Below are 15,949 nucleotides of genomic sequence, written 5' to 3'. Positions count from 1 at the left end.
TTTCTGGGAGCTGGTTACATGGGTATATTTGGTTTATGAATATTCAAGCTGTACCCTTATGTAATTTTCGTGTATGTATATATATGTATACACAATCACACATTTGCATAATTATATGCATACCTATAATTCTATATACATATACATGTAATTTTATATATGCATGTTATGCATTCTGCAATTACATACACACATATGTACATATGTGTGTATACATATGTGTGTATGTATATTGTACAAAAAAGCTATTGAACGAGATTGTCCTATACTTCAAACATGTTGTTATAGAAGACCAAAAAAGGGAGAGTTCCCCAAATGTTCTTAGATTAAGATAGAGAAAAGAAACATGACAACTAAATTGATGCATGCTCTTGCATCAAGAAATAAAATGCTACCATGTAAAGGATATTATTGGGATAATCAGCAAAATTTGAATAGTATTGAATCAAAGTTAAATTTGATAAATGGACTATAATTTTGTAAGTGGACTCTAATTAGTCCTTCTCCTTAGTACATATATGCCAAAGTATTCAGGGATGTGGGCGAAGGAATTCTCAAGTGGTTCTGCAGAAGAGTTTATAAATACCTAAAGACAAGACAAATTTGACAAAACAAACACTAAGGATGGGTACCTGAAGGATATATGTTCACTATATTATTACACTGGGTAGATTTGGAAAACTTAAAAATAAACTGGAGAAGCTCTTATAATCTAGGCACAAGGCGATTTGACTTGAACTAAATTTGGTACTAAAGACAGAAGAGAATGAATGAATTTAAAATATATTTTGAAGGCAGAACTGACGAAGCTGGTGATTCGGTAAGACGTGGTGGATGAGACGGACAGGATTCCGCGGCGAGAACCAACAGCCCCGAGCGCCCAAGCCAGCCCCGCCCTTCCTCTTTCGACGCAAGCTGCGGAAGTGAGGGAAAGAAAGCGACCGCTAAGCTACAGGCAGGCTTCCGGTCTGGCGTCGCAAAGAGACCGTAAATGGGAGAAGCCGGCTTGGCTCCTCCCCCTCGGTGGGCGGGCCTGGAGAGTGACAGGTACCAATGGCGAGCGGCCCTTCGAGCGCTCACCCAATGGTTCCGGAGCGGGGCGGAGTCCTGCGGCACGAGGCTGGTCCCCACGCGGCGCCGGGGGTTTGCCGCGGGGCTGCCGCAACTTTCTCGTAAGTCCTCTGCGATTCCGCTGCCAGGCTTCGGTGATTGTGCGGAGGGCTTCGGCACTTCTGCCGACGTGGGAAGAAGTTGTGCCGAGCACGTGGGCTTCCTACCCGAAGTACTGGAGCAAGACCTGGACCCGGAGTTATGGGGCCAGCGCCTGCGGGAGCGCAGGATCGCGGAGGTGCTGGGGAGCCAGAGGTGGGTGAGCCCTCCGGCAGGAAGGAGTGCTTTCTACCTGCCCGAGCTGGCAGAGCCTGGCAGCTCGCCGGCCAGGGGCGCCGAGGCAGTCCGTCCTGGAGGAGTCTTATTCCCCCACATTTCCAGTCTGGGCACCGAGACAGTCGGAGGGAGATGGGAACTTGTGTTATTTGGATAGAAGCGGTAAAGCTTCTTGAGCTTTTTCCGTCGAGAGCTCTCACCTGGAAGTTGAAGAGACCCCCGCGGCGTGGATCATTTTCCTAACCAGGTCCTCCTCCTCTTCATTCTGCGAGACCTTCTAATCTCTTGAGCCCAGTTCTGTGCTCGCTGCTCTAACAGAGGGCACATGGTGGTGCTTCTGGGATCCTTCAGTGAGATTCTCCCCGTGTAGGAACGTGGAGTGGGGGCGGGGCCCAGGGCTGTAGGGGAGAAGGTTTGAGACCCTGCAGACCAGGGTGTGAAGCCTGCTTACAGAATAGGCATCCTGGACACCTAAGTGGCTCAGTGATTGCGTTTCTGCCTTTGGCCTAGGTTGTGATCCCGGGATCCTGGGATTGAGTCCCGCATCCGGCTCCCTGGGGGGAGCCTGCTTTTCCCTCTGCCTTTGTCTCTGCCTCTCTCTCTCTCTGTCTCTCATGAATATTTAATTTATTTATTCGTGAATATTTTATTTATTTATTCATGAGAGAGGCAGAGACATAGGCAGAGGGAGAAGCAGGTTCCATACAGGGAGGCCGATGTGGGACTCGATCCTGGGACTCCAGGATCACCACTGGGCGGAAGGCAGAGGCTCAACCACTGAGTCACCCAGGCAACCAGTAAATAAAATCTTAAAAAAAAAAAAATGCATGCTAACTGTGGAATCCAGCTCAGGGGACTTCTTTCAAGTGTGCATTTTCTGCCAGGATTACTGAGGATTGGATGACATACTGAGTATATTTTACAGAGGCAGTAGATTCCAGCTCTTTCCAACATTTGGCCACTTAACATTATACTGATGTAGTCTATAGTCAGGGCTTGCTGGCAGGGGTAGAGCCTGGCAGGATTTGGATAGAGCAAGAGTGGAGATGGCATTTGCAGATTCCCATTTGCAGATAACCCAGCAGAAGAGGAAGCTCCCTGATGCATGGTACCTGGAAATACAAGAAGCTCAGGCATTGTTTAGGTCAGGACTCAGTCAACTACTAACCCTGTCAACTTCAGGCAGGGCTCCATGCTTGTGCTGTCACATAGACAGGGAGCCCTCAATTCAAGGAATTTCAGCCTAGAGCTTAGTAACGTTCTTCTAAGTAATGATAATCCTAAGTTTCACAGTCTGGCTCCCATTCAAAAGAATGAACAGGAGCTTGTGAAGTTTTTGCCCACATCCCATTATGGTGGCACTTCTGGCAGTGGATGTTTGATGTCTGTGACCTCACAGTGGCTTCTCTCCTCACTGGCCACAGGTAATGGAACTAGCTCTGGAAGGCACAGGCAAGGAGGGAAAGAAGGAGTCCTCAAAGAAGCATACCCTGTCTGGGTCTCCAGTGGAGGGCCTCCTGCAGCCAGTGAAGCTTAGCCAGGCAGAACTGTATAAGGAGCCTACCAATGAGGAGCTGAATCGTCTTCGGGAGACTGAGAGTCTATTCCACTCCAGCTTGCTTCGTTTACAGGTACTATTAGGTGGCTGGGGCTTTTATTAGAGGGGTGGGCCTGGAACCCTGAGGCTGAAGGACTCTCTGCTGTCTCTTCTTACAGGTAGAGGAGCTACTAAAGGAAGTGAGGCTGCCAGAGAAGAAAAAGGAGCGGATTGATGCTTTCCTACGGGAGGTCAACCAGAGAGTCCTCAGGGTGCCCTCAACTCCTAAGAGAGAGGTAAAGCAGGCAGTGAGAAGAACTGGAAAGCCCAGGAGAGGTCCTCCATGTGGGCATCTGAAACAGCTTTTCTCTTTGCCAGAGGGGTGCTAGGGAGCTCATTTTCATTGCCACTGGAAGTACAGTCAACCACTTGTGCATTTGTTCAGCAAACGCTTATGTTCTTTGCAGCAGTTACATTTTTAGGACACATCAGTGAACACAAGCTGTCTACTTTCTAGTGTTGGGCTTATGGATAGTAGATGATAAACATGACAGGTAAACTGTGTAGCAATGTTAGAAAACAGTAAGCAGTACAGGAAAAGGAGAAAGTAGGCGAGGTGAGGGGATTGTGGGGATATCGGAAGATGGGAGTGGCTTGCAAATTTATTTATTTATTTATTTATTTAAAATATTTTATTTATTTATTCATGAGAGAGAGAGAGAGAGGCAGAGACATAGGCAGAAGGAGAAGCAGGCTCCATGCAGGGAGCCCTATGTGGGACTTGATCCCGGGACTCCAGGATCATGCCCCGAGCCAAAGGCAGACGCTTAACTGCTGAGCCACTCAGGCATCCCTGGTTTGCAAATTTAAATAAGGTGGTTGAGATAGGCCTTATTGAAGTGACATTAGTGTGACGATCTGAAGGAAATGAGTCAGCCATATAGATATCTAAAGGAGGAAGAGCATGGCAGGAAGGGGAAATAAACACCACAAAAGCTCAAAGGCAGGAGTAAGCCTGGTATGTTGCTTGGACTGAATGAAGGGAAAATAAGAGACAAGTTCAGAAAGGCAGTGGAGGAAGGAGACATTTCACATAGGGCCTTGTACACTGAAACAGGGACTTTGCCTTTGCTCTGGGTGAAATGAGAAACCGCTGACTGTGTACATTTTTTGGTAGCGCAGTGATGTGATCTCACCTCATTTTTAAAAAGTTCACTTAGACTGTTGTGTTGAAAGTAGAATGGAGGAGAATACAGGTAAAATCAGGGAGACTAGTTAGAAACCTATTATGTGGTAATCCCCTGGAAAGTGGTGGCATCTCATACTAGGATAGAGAAGTACAGAAGCAATCAGTGCCTGGATGCTCTTGACAGTGAAATGGGTATTCTCAACAGAGATGAGTCCAGTGATTTACATGTTTTGTGCTTGAACAACTAGTATGAAGTTTCCTTAATGGGGAGGACATGTTTATAGAAGGACGAGGGGTTTATTTTCAAATGTGTTGATGCATTTAATGTGATATGTCTACTAGACATCAAGGGGACGTGTCCGGAAGGCAATGAAATTAATACGTATCACTGCCTTTCCCCACAGCTGACTGACCAGACTTGGCTCCCAGCTGGGGTTCGAGTGCCCCTCCACCAAGTGCCCTATACTGTGAAGGGCTGTTTTTGCTTCCTGCCTCCGTCTCAGGTCACTGTTGTGGGCAGCTACCTTCTGGGCACCTGCGTCCGGCCGGACATCAATGTGGACATGGCAGTGACCATGCCCAGGGTAAGGTACAGTATTTGGGGGATGGAGAGGCCTGCTCCTTTACCACCTACAAATTCCTGGGTCCCTCTTTCTTTCCCACCTGCCACTGGCCAGGGATTGAAATCTGAACTGGAAATCAAAAGAGAGCAGACCCCTGCTATCTTCTTGAGGGCAGCTTAAATGTGCCCTTGGGTCAGTTGCTACCCTTTGGAACTTTGCCTTCTCATCTGAGAACTAAGTATATTGTTGTTAGTCCTGGTTCAGACACTCCAGCCAGCAAAAATCCCTGAGGTTTCTAAACTGTGATTCACCTTGGCTTCCTCCTGGCCCCACAAGCCATCTAATAATAGTACTGACGGGCCTGGTCATCTCCCCCTTCTCCTGACCCTCTCCAGGAGATCCTACAGGACAAAGATGGGTTGAACCAGCGTTACTTCCGCAAGCGTGCTCTCTACCTGGCCCACTTGGCTCACCACCTGAGCCAAGACCCTCTCTTTGGCAGTGTTCACTTCTCCTACACCAATGGCTGTCACTTGAAACCCTCGCTGCTGCTTCGGCCACGTGGTGAGAGGCACACACTGGGCTGAAGGCACAGTATGGGATGACAGATTTAGTGGGGGAGATATGGAGGCCTCAAATCCAAGGTGAGAAGTTTGGGCCTCAGGTTTTGGGGGGAAGGTATAAGGACCTCAGAATCTAAGGTGGGAGGGCATGGGCCCTCAGGTAGGAAGAGGGTGCCACAGGGGCCCACATGGCAGATCTGATCACTCTCTGTCTCCCTCAGGGAAGGATGAGCGCCTGGTCACTGTACGTCTGCATCCATGCCCTCCACCTGACTTCTTCCGCCCGTGCCGCCTCTTGCCATCTAAGAACAATGTGCGCTCTGCCTGGTACCGAGGGCAGAGTCCCCCAGGGGATGGTAAGCAGGCCCTGGTATCCAGGTGGAGCTGAAGGGAAGGATGTTGTGGGGATTTCTCCTCTCATGGCTTCTCCTCTCCCTCAGGTAGCCCAGAGCCTCCCACCCCCCACTATAATACGTGGGTCCTGCAGGACATGACCCTTGAGTCCCATGTGCAGCTGCTGTCCACAGTGCTAGGCTCAGCCTTGGGGCTGAAGGATGGTGTGGCACTTCTGAAGGTCTGGTTGCGGCAGCGGGAACTGGACAAGGTGAGTTGCGAGTGGCCCAGCTTCCCTGCCTTACTGAGTGGCAGGCTGGCCCTGAGCTCAGGCCTCTCTCTGCATCTCTTTTTCAGGGCCTAGGAGGGTTCAGTGGGTTTCTTGTCTCCATGCTGGTTGCCTTCCTTGTGTCCACACGCAAGATCCACACCACCATGAGTGGCTACCAGGTCCTGAGGAGTGCCTTGCAGTTTCTGGGTAAGGTGGTGAGACTCGGAAAGGTCAAGGGTTTCACTCTTCCTGTGAATCTTCTCATCATATCAGGGATCATTCAGTTTCTTGCCATGAGACAGATGAGCAGATTGAATTCTAGAGGCAGGCAGTTGCAGCCACTTGACTGGAGGGAGAGTGTCATTAGGGCTGGATCCCCTAGAAGGAGGACACCTTCTGACATACCTCTGGCTCACTTCAGCCACCACAGATTTAACAGTCAACGGGATCAGCTTATGTCTCAGCTCAGATCCCTCCTTGGTGAGTGGGGCAGGGCTGGGTCTGGGCAAGGAGGCTTGAAGGTAAGTCCCCAGTCCTGACTGGCTTCTCTCTCTGCCTCCCAGCCAGCCCTGGCTGACTTCCACCAGGCCTTCCCTGTTGTCTTCCTGGATTCCTCAGGCTATCTCAATCTCTGTGCTGATGTTACTGCCTCTACTTACCACCAGGTACCAATTGTCCCCCATTCCGAGGTACCCCTGATGTCCCAATCCAGATTCCATCCCTTCTGCCAGTACCAGAGCCCCAGAAATTCCTCTCCAGAGAACTTAGGTTAGGCATGTCTCTTGGTCTGAGCAGTCAGGTCCATGAAGGAAGGGTATAGTTGTGATAGGCTCACATGTAAGTTCCCTGTTTACCCCATGGCCGCAGGTACAGCATGAGGCACGGCTGTCTATGGCATTGCTGGACAGTAGAACCGATGACGGATTCCAGCTTCTGCTGATGACTCCAAAACCCATGATCCGGGCTTTTGACCATGTTTTGCAGTAAGTTTAGGGCAGGCAGGCTATGTCAGTGGGTCCTTTTTCCCTAAGGCTACACTGATGGGGCAGAGGTGCTCAGGGAGGTGTTCAGATCTTCCTGGTTTTGGGAGGGGTGGTATTTGGGGTCAGCAATACTTCATTCTGTCTCTTTGTCTCTTTGTGCCCCTCTAGTCTCCATCCACTGAGTCGTCTGCAGGCAGCATGTCACCGGCTAAAGCTGTGGCCAGAGCTGCAGGATCTTGGTGGGGACTATGTTTCAGCTGCTTTGGGCGCACTGACCCCCCTCCTGGAGCAGGGTCTGGGGTCCCGCCTGCACCTGCTGGCTCATTCTCGGCCCCCAGTCTCAGAGGTGAGGTGCTGTGGGGTGGGGAGTTTGTGGGTTTATTTATTTGTTTATTTATTTTAAAGATTTTATTTTTTATTCATGAGAGACACAAAGAGAGAGACAGAGACATAGCGGGAGAAGTAGGCTCCCTGATGTAGGACTAGATCTCAGGACCCCAGATCACAACCTGAGCCTAAGGCAGACACTCAACCACTGAGACACCCAGGTGCCCTGGGAATTTGTGGTTTAAGGGGGACTAGATCTGGGGTCCCAGGGGATATAAAAGACCCCATTCCTGTAGCTAGATCTTTCTACCTAGTTGGAAAGTGGTTTGCAGACCAAGCTGGGGCATCCTTGGGTTGAGCTCAGCCTTTTTGCACCCTATAGTGGGACATCAGCCAAGATCCACCAAAGCACAGAGACTCTGGGACCTTGACCCTGGGATTGCTCCTCCGGCCTGAGGGGCTGACCAGTGTCCTTGAGCTGGGTCCAGAGGCCAACCAGCCTGAGGTGAGAAGCCCTGGGGTCTTGGGGGATGACTTGGCCCTGTTTGGGGGAGTCTGTTGTGTGCTGGCAGAAATGGTATGGATTATTCCCATGCCACTTGGATTGCAGCCTGTCAGAGATTTCTGATAGAAAATCTGATTTCTCCTACCCCCCATTGCCTTTGTTCAGGCTGCTGACTTCCGCCAGTTCTGGGGATCTCGCTCAGAGCTTCGGCGTTTCCAGGACGGAGCCATTCGGGAAGCTGTAGTCTGGGAGGCAGCCTCTATGGCCCAGAAGCGCCTTATTCCCCACCAGGTGGTCACTCACCTCTTGGCACTGTGAGTGTTAGCATCTGGATGCTGGGAAGCAGCAATGGACTGGGGAACCTTTTAGGAGGGTCTGGCCCAGGCTTTGTGCTGAGCAGCTAATGTCTCAGCAGCTGCTCAGCCCACACTGAGTCTGTGCTGTACCCCTTTTCCCAGCCATGCCAACATCCCAGATACCTGTGTCCACTATGTGGGGGGCCTTCTGGATGCATTGATCCAAAGCCCAAAAGAGGTAAGGGTCTTGTGTCAGGGATAGGATCAAGCCAGGGGTTGCAGCTTAGCATGTGGGTGGAGAGTTGCAACCTCAGCCTGACTGCACTTCCCATAGTGTCCAACAGAGGGGGTGCTGGCTCTATGCAGCCTGGGCTGTGGCACAGTCCCAGGTGGTGGTGGTAGTTTTGTGTGGGGGATGTTCTATAGCATCCTGGCTCCCTGACCATGTTCTCCTTCTCAGACCTCCAGCACAGGTGAGGAGGCTCTGGCAGCAGCAGTACGTTGCTACGATGACCTCAGCCGCCTCCTGTGGGGGCTGGAAGGTCTCCCGCTGACTGTGTCTGCTGTGCAGGGAGCTCACCCGGTGCTGCGCTACACTGAGGTGAGGTGTGAAGGGCAGGGAGCCCTTTCTGCCTCGTGACCTCTTGCCTCTCCCCCACCTACCAGTATTCCCCCTTCCAGTTCATATGTTCACTCTCTCCCAGTCCCAGGCCCCTTCCTTAGCCCTGCTGCTTCCGTAGGTGTTCCCACCAACCCCAGTCCGGCCAGCCTACTCCTTCTATGAGCACCTGCGAGATCGGGCCTCGCTGTTACCCCGGCCCGACAAGCCCTGTCCAGCCTATGTGGAGCCCATGACCGGTGAGGAGCCTCTTAGGAAGGATGAGAGGAACCCTTCCCATTCCATGTCACAGTCTCGAGACCTCCTACTTTTCTTCCTAGTGGTATGTCACCTGGAGGGCAGTGGTCAGTGGCCACAGGATGCTGAGGCCATACGGCGGGTCCGAGCTGCTTTCCAGCTGCGCCTGGCAGAGCTGCTCATGCAACAGCATGGGCTGCGGTGTCGTGCCACGGCCACACACACTGATGTCCTCAAGGTTAGGCTGGTGCAGGGTAGGGATTCTCCGGAGAGGGAAGAGACAGGGTGTTAGGGTGCTGCAGGCTGACATGCATCTCCCACCCCATACTCCTTTCAACAGGATGGGTTCGTGTTCCGGATTCGTGTGGCCTATCAGCGGGAGCCCCAGATCCTGAGGGAAATGCGAAGCCCCGAGGGGATGATCTCATTGAGGGATACACCTGCCTCCATCCACCTTGAGAGGGACACGAGGCATTTGCCCTTGCTCACCAGTGCCTTGCATGGGTATGGCCACCTGCACAGGTTTTTTTGCCTGTGGATCCTTCCCTGCTCCCATTTTGCTTTCCTGGCCACCTGCCTTTCTGGGAGGCCAGATAGTATAATAGGGATATGAATTATGGAGTCTGGCAAATTCTAGAACCCTCACCCTGCCACTTCATTGGCTAACCTGTTGGCATTAGTTAGGGGTATGAGAGATTCTGCATAGCATGGATCAGCAGAGAGGGTAATTTCAGTAAAGGTTGAGTAGATAGTGGTGGTGAAGCTGAAATATGGTTCTTGGGCCTTGATGGCCTGAGTCTCATTGTCACTACTCTCTTTCCCTTCTACAGGCTCCAGCAGCAGCACCCAGCCTTCTCAGGTGTGGCACGGCTGGCCAAGCGATGGGTGCGCGCCCAGCTTCTGGGTGAGGGGCTCAGTGATGAGAGCCTGGACCTTGTGGTTGCTGCTCTTTTCCTGCACCCTGAGCCCTTCACCCCTCCCAGGTGATTCCCTCCATCTTTTCCCTAGCCAGAAAGCTCCCCTTAAGGCCACCTTTCATCCCTTAGGCTGTACCTTCAATCCAAATGGAGGAGGGTAGCTGAAACAAGTGACAAAAGAGGTTCTAAGACACCCCTTATCTCCTTAATCCATGCCAAGGGGTCTAGGCTGTCTAAACCATGAGGAAAGCCTTAGGATGGGTGATTGGACCTAGACTCTCTGCTCACTCTTCCTTCTCAGCTCCCCCCAGGTGGGCTTCCTTCGGTTCCTTTTTTTGATATCAACCTTTGATTGGAGGAACAACCCTCTTATTGTCAACCTTAACAACGAGCTCACTGGTAAGTGATAGGACTGGGGTCAGACTACTGCAGGAACGACCCTTTGTGGATGGCAGAGTAGGGTGCACAGGGTTTTCCTTGTCAGTCTGAGAAGTGTTTATGTGTGTGTGCCTGACCCTGATGGCTTTGGAGTGGGAAGTTATTAGAAGGAAGAGACCCAGTTCGAGGCCTTAGGAGTCCTGAGACTGTAGAGCTACGGTTTGCTTGTACGATGATCAAAAACAGAACAGGCTGGAGGTGGAAAGGAGGCTACCTGGTGAGAGTGGTGAAGGGGGGAGGAGAGTAGAAGGGTACCCTGAGCACTAGGTGAGAAGGCTTGTGGGGAGATGGGAAGGGCCCGGATTAGAGAAAGATGCCTCGACCTCTTGGGGAGTGGGGGTGATGGTTTCTAGTTGTAACATGAGGAGCTCCTGGTCCCGGCAGAGAGGAAGGTGTCAGCTTCCTAATTCCCCAGGTGTGTGGGAGCATAGGGTTGGAGGGGGTCAAGGGCAGGCCTCAGCTTGTGCAAGCCCGGAAACTAGACTGGGGTGCCAGGCAGTGGAAAATTCTGCCTCTGGGCTGAGCTTGAGAGTTTAATGCCCCACCCAGTGGAGACAAACATGGTGTCCTTTTCATTGCCTTTGTCTCTTGCGGGAGGGCCATTGGAAAATCCCTGTGATGGGCCACCAGAAGACCTGGGGCAGCAGAGCATGTCAGGGGAAAGGAGCAGGCTGACCCAGGACCCCCTCTTGTTCACAGTGGAGGAGCAGGCGGAGATCCGTAATGGCTTCCTGGCAGCTCGGACACAACTCCCAGTCATGGTTATCGTTACCCCCCAGGATCGTAAAAACTCTGTATGGACACAGGATGGACCCTCACCCCAGGTTCAATCCTATTCCTACCTCCAAATTTGTGTTTTTCTTCCCCCATGGAAAAAGTAGGCCCAGCCTGAACTAAGAGAGACCTGTTGTTAGGTCTGATCTATTTGATGTATGTGTACTCCCCTCCCCCACCCAGATCCTACAGCAGCTTGTGGTCCTGGCAGCTGAGGCCTTGCCTGTCCTAGAGAAGCAGCTAATGGATCCCCAGGGGCCTGGCGATATCCGGGTAAGCCCCTGAACATGGGTAACTGGGGATTCTTGCCTCTGAACGTTGGAAGTCTGGAGCTGTAGGGCCTCTCATGGGATGCTCAGTCTCCTCGTTTGCTGCGACTGAATCCAGAAAAGGCATTGAAGCTGCCCATGGTGCCTGACAGTGGTGGAGCCTGTAGGAAAACCAGGGCCTGGCTCTATCCAGGCCTAATGTTTCCAGCCTATGCTCCTCCTGATGGATTGAAGCTGACCCCAGCTGTGGTTCTGTTCCCATCTTCAGATGAGGATTTGGATTCTTAATTGGGGGGCGGTCAGAAAAAAGGAAAGGAGAAAACCAAAGTGGGCTTGTGGAGACTTTGTGGTCCATCTCCCAGTGGGTGCTGCTGACCCCTTCCTACCCTTCCTCAGACAGTGTTCCGGCCACCCCTGGATATGTATGATGTGCTGATCCGCCTGTCTCCCCGCCACATCCCCCGGCACCGCCAAGCCGTGGACTCACCAGCTGCCTCCTTCTGCCGTGGCCTGCTCAGTGAGCCAGGGCCCTGTTCCCTGATGCCTGTGCTAGGCTATGATCCTCCTCAGCTCTATCTGGCACAGCTCAGGGTAGGTCCTAAAGGGCTGACTAAACTGGGGGAGGGGACATCCAGGTGAACCTGGGGCCATGGAGGGGGCTCTCAGGTGTCCACCTGTAGTTTTACCTATGTCCTGCCCTTTCCTAGGAGGCCTTTGGGGACTTGGCCCTTTTCTTCTATGACCAGCATGGTGGAGAGGTGATCGGTGTTCTCTGGAAGCCCACCAGCTTCCAGCCCCAGCCCTTCAAGGTGTGCTGGCTGGTGATAACCCATGTGTTCCCGAGGGTGTACATGTTGTTCCATGTGGGCATGTGTGTCTGTACGTGGCATGCTCCCCAAGTGACCACAGGTCACATGCGAAGCACGTGTGTTGTGTGTCTCTCTCCATTATTGCTGTTCCTCTCCACCCCCACCCCCCCCACCCCCACTCCCATTTATTGTCTCTGGGTGTGTCTTTGTGACTCCTCAGTCCACATTTCTCTGGTTCCCCTAGGCCTCCAACACAAAGGGGCGCATGGTAATGTCTCAAGGTGGGGAGCTGGTGATGGTGCCCAATGTAGAAGCGATCCTGGAGGACTTTGCCATCTTGGGTGAAGGCCTGGTACAGGCTGTGGAGGCCCGAAGTGAGAGGTGGACCGTGTGATCTCCAGCCCTAGGAGCAAGCTATAGGTGACAGCGGGACTTCCAGACTTCTGGAGTAAGATGTCAGTGGCATTACCTCTACCCTTGCTACGTACACGTCCTTCACGAAGTATCTGCTGGCCTGAACACACTGAGATGTCCCCCCAAAAGAGCCCTGCCCTAATTTTCTGTCCAGTGCTTTACCATCGGGGCAGGGGCCTGGTATTCCACAGAGTCCACTGGGCTTGTCTGAACTCCCAGGAGAGGAGAGTGAGCCAGCTCAGAAAGGGAACTAAATGACTCCAAGAGATCCATCCACCTCTCAGCTCTGGCCTGGGCTTTTTTTCTTCCTAGGATGTTTCCAGAAGCTTAGAGAGGAGGACGTGTACCCAGGGTTGAGGCTCTGTCTCCTTCCCATCACCAGGGTATGCACCTAGACCTTAGTATGTCCTTCGGGGTAGTGTCAGGCCTTTAAATAGGGCCCAGAGAAGGTGAGATCTGCTGAGGGTCACAGAATGCCAGTATTGAGCAAGGTGCTATTGTTTTCGAGGGTGGGACATGGAAAAGCACAGAGGGCAGAAGGGGCTAGGTGAGTGAAGGCGCAAGGGGTACAGAAAGCCCTGAGCGCTCCCATGGCTGCTCAGCATCTCGCGCGCACCCCCCAACCCCCTCAGGCTCCATCTCTCTGCCCATTCATGTCTCAAACTGCCTCCACTGTGTTCCTGCAGTGGAGGTGGAGAGGGGAGCAAGACCCAAGTCCCGGTTTTCAGGAGCTCTCAGTGCCAGGGCAGGGTGGAGGGGGTGCTGCCTCTTTTCAGCCTGGTCCACACCCCACTTCCGGCAGCCTCTCCCTTCTCCGTCTCCCCTAATCCTGGACGTTTCTCCAGACTCAGCTCAAATAGTGCTGCCGCCTCCAACCCTTCCCTTGCCCCCAGCCTGAGGTGCTCTCTCCTCTGAAACACGAGAGCAGTGATTGTTCAGTTTACTTCATAGTTGCCTACAGTGGTGTGAACCTTTCTGTTGTCTGAAACTTGGATTTAAAGTTAAATCACTTGGGAGCAGCCTGGGTGGCTCAGCAGTTTAACACCACCTTCAGTCCAGGGCGTGATCCTGGAGACCCGGGATCGAGTCCCATGTCAGACTCCCTGCGTGGAGCCTGCTTCTCCCTCTGCCTGTGTCTCTGCCTCTCTCTCTCTCTCTCTCTGTCTCTCTCTCTCTTTCTCTCTCTGTGTCTCTATGAGAATAAATAAATAAAATCTTTTTAAAATTTTTTAAATTAAATCACTTAATTTCCCCATGATCTTGGCTTTTCTGCATTTTTCACATAGTTTTAACTTTGTCTCTACATGTAACCTCTTTGGGGGCAGGTGACATGTTTGAACATAGTTTTCGTGGCATTGAGGACAGTGCTATGCTCCAGTAGGACACAGGTGTGTGCAGAAGGGGCAGCCAGCCAGGCAGATGGAGGGCAAGCAGGGCCACCAGAAGACTTCAAGGAAAGGGAGTCATAATTTGTACCCCCTGCCTTGAGTGTGCGGGGTGGTGAAGGTGAGAGCCATGGCCCCAGAGTTCAGGTACAGCTGACATCCACCGAGTGCCTAGCAAATGCTGCGTGCTGGTAGGTATTTTACCTATCTCCTGTGTGGGAAGTTGTACAGTAATGCCAGCCCTGTGAAGTATGCGCTTAGTTATCCTCATTTTCTGGATGAGGGAGCAGGTGCAGCATCAGGCAGGGGCCCATCGGTGGGGACACTCAGAGGCCTGGCTCTCAGGCTTTGTCCTTAAGGTGATAAGCCACATATGGGAACCCTGATCTCCACTTTGTCCCAATTTTGTTAGTCTCTGTGAACCTGTGCCGGTCCCTAGCTGTCACTGTCATAGGATTAGAAATAGGCATAGAGAATACATCGATGGGCTGTGTGAGCTGGGGTCTGCATCTCCGTGTCCTTGATTCATGAGGGCCACACGTATGTGTGCAGGGCTTTACTGTTGGGGAGAGAAATGCAGTTCCAGCCTTCATGGACCTGCAGTCTGTGGTTGTCCCTGGCTCCTCCTCATTCATTTTTCTCCACAGCCCCTCCCTAGGCTCTAAGGAGGGATGGTGCTGGGCTGTTTCAGACCCTCCTATTTCATCCTCGGGTCAGCTTCAGTCCTGTGGCTTCTGGCCTTTTCACAAACACAGTTCTAGATTATTCCAGTGTGGAATAATCTGCCCCAGGTCAGATTCTGCAGCAGTGGCTCCAAGAGGTGCAGGCAACAGGCCCCCCTTGGGAGTGAACCCTGGCCCTGCTACCTCTCTCTGTGTTCCTGGGCAGGTCACCTCCCCTCATAGGGCCCAGCCTCCCCACTTTTAAAATGGGGATGCAAACGGCTTTGTCAGGGTGCATGATGTGGTTAGGGAAGAGGGCCTGGAACTCAGACCCAAGAAGCCGCCCCATCCTTTCTACACCTCCAGCATAGCTTAGGGGATGGGGTGTGGAGAGAGCTGGAAGCCTAGGCTCGTCTCAGCCCCTCACATTGCAGCTCTGACCTGTTTTCCTCAGGTCTTCTCCGGAAAGGTGAGGCCAGTGTGGTCTAAGACGACCTTGGGGGTAAAGGCGGGTGGCCTGAGGAACTAGAACTTCACTGGAAGGAAAGGAGAGACTAGAAGGAACTGTGTGAACAAGGATGTAGCTTACATCCCCATGGGTATGTCTGCCTCTGGGCTCCTGCATCTAACTTTGCAGGTGGACATGGATTGGGGGGAGTCTGTCGGACGTATGGGGTGATTTATCTGCTCTGTGTGTTGGGAGTGTGGTGCACATGTCTATGTGCTAATCTGTGCCGGTTTTTGCCTTCAGCTCTGAGTCGCTGTAAAAGGGGAAATCTCTTTTTGAAGAGCAAGTCAGGAAAAACACTCTCAGATAAAGGGCAGAAACTCAAATTTTTACTGTGGATTTATTTAAATGGGCCTAAATAAAGCCTTTTTTCTTGGGATTTGGTTTCCCCAGTTCTGTCAGAACTTCTGAGCCTATGTAGTTTACATTTAATGAATTCTCAGAGTCCTCTCTTCTGATTGGTATCACCATCCCTTCTAAACCAGAAGCCTTTTGGGGCACCTTGGTGGCACAGTCGGTTGGGCATCTGACTGGGTTTGGGCTCAGGTCATGATCTCAGGGCTGTGGGATCTGCACTCAGTGGAGTCTGCTTGAGATTCTCTTTCCCCCTCCCACTCGTGGTAGCTCTCTATCACTAAGATAAATAAATCTTTAAAAAAATGTTTTTAAATTATTAAACCAGAATCCTTTTGGCTACAGACTATTTTCTTCTGCCTAGCACCTTCCTTGGGAGAAAAAGAGCAAGACCCCGAAGCCCAGGGGTCCTTGCAGCAGGTTCCCATTCAATGAGGTTCTGAGGGCTGCTCAGATTTGAGCTAGTCTAAGTGCCCCCACCCCAGTAAATACACATGTAACCCCCCTAACATCCGGTACTTACTTTGTGAGTCATAGATTAATCCAGGTGAGAGATGAAGGGGAGGGGAAGCCTGGGGCACGTGAGTCACCCCTACCCTACTCAGGAAGA

General features: G+C 51.9%; 1 protein-coding gene across 3 annotated transcripts; it reads left to right on the top strand.

Moving 5' to 3' along the window:
- Positions 1-902: 902 nt before the first annotated feature.
- NOL6 (nucleolar protein 6) lies at positions 903-13,688 on the top strand. 3 transcript variants are annotated; one of them, XM_077912296.1, is made up of 27 exons: positions 903-1,047; positions 1,200-1,365; positions 2,811-3,017; positions 3,103-3,219; positions 4,517-4,696; positions 5,071-5,239; positions 5,460-5,594; positions 5,679-5,842; positions 5,929-6,049; positions 6,264-6,322; positions 6,406-6,507; positions 6,710-6,825; positions 6,994-7,171; positions 7,535-7,657; positions 7,823-7,971; positions 8,116-8,191; positions 8,414-8,554; positions 8,694-8,811; positions 8,893-9,047; positions 9,150-9,313; positions 9,640-9,792; positions 10,028-10,125; positions 10,864-10,988; positions 11,122-11,211; positions 11,604-11,798; positions 11,915-12,016; positions 12,261-13,688. In XM_077912296.1, the coding sequence occupies exons 2-27, from the start codon at positions 1,312-1,314 to the stop codon at positions 12,408-12,410; spliced, it is 3,441 nt and encodes a 1,146-aa protein (XP_077768422.1). In that variant the 5' UTR covers positions 903-1,047; positions 1,200-1,311; the 3' UTR covers positions 12,411-13,688. The 3 variants fall into 3 exon arrangements, with proteins under 3 accessions (XP_077768422.1, XP_077768423.1, XP_077768424.1); XM_077912297.1 differs by lacking the exons at positions 903-1,047; positions 11,915-12,016; positions 12,261-13,688 and having other exon boundaries at positions 1,100-1,365; positions 11,608-11,792; XM_077912298.1 differs by lacking the exons at positions 903-1,047; positions 1,200-1,365; positions 2,811-3,017; positions 3,103-3,219; positions 4,517-4,696 and having other exon boundaries at positions 5,195-5,319.
- The last annotated feature ends 2,261 nt before the right edge of the window (positions 13,689-15,949 follow it).

This window comes from Canis aureus, chromosome 10 (genome assembly GCF_053574225.1).
Source record: "Canis aureus isolate CA01 chromosome 10, VMU_Caureus_v.1.0, whole genome shotgun sequence".
In the NCBI taxonomy this organism is placed as follows: Eukaryota; Metazoa; Chordata; class Mammalia; order Carnivora; family Canidae; genus Canis; species Canis aureus.
This window is presented reverse-complemented; position numbering and strand designations above follow the sequence as displayed.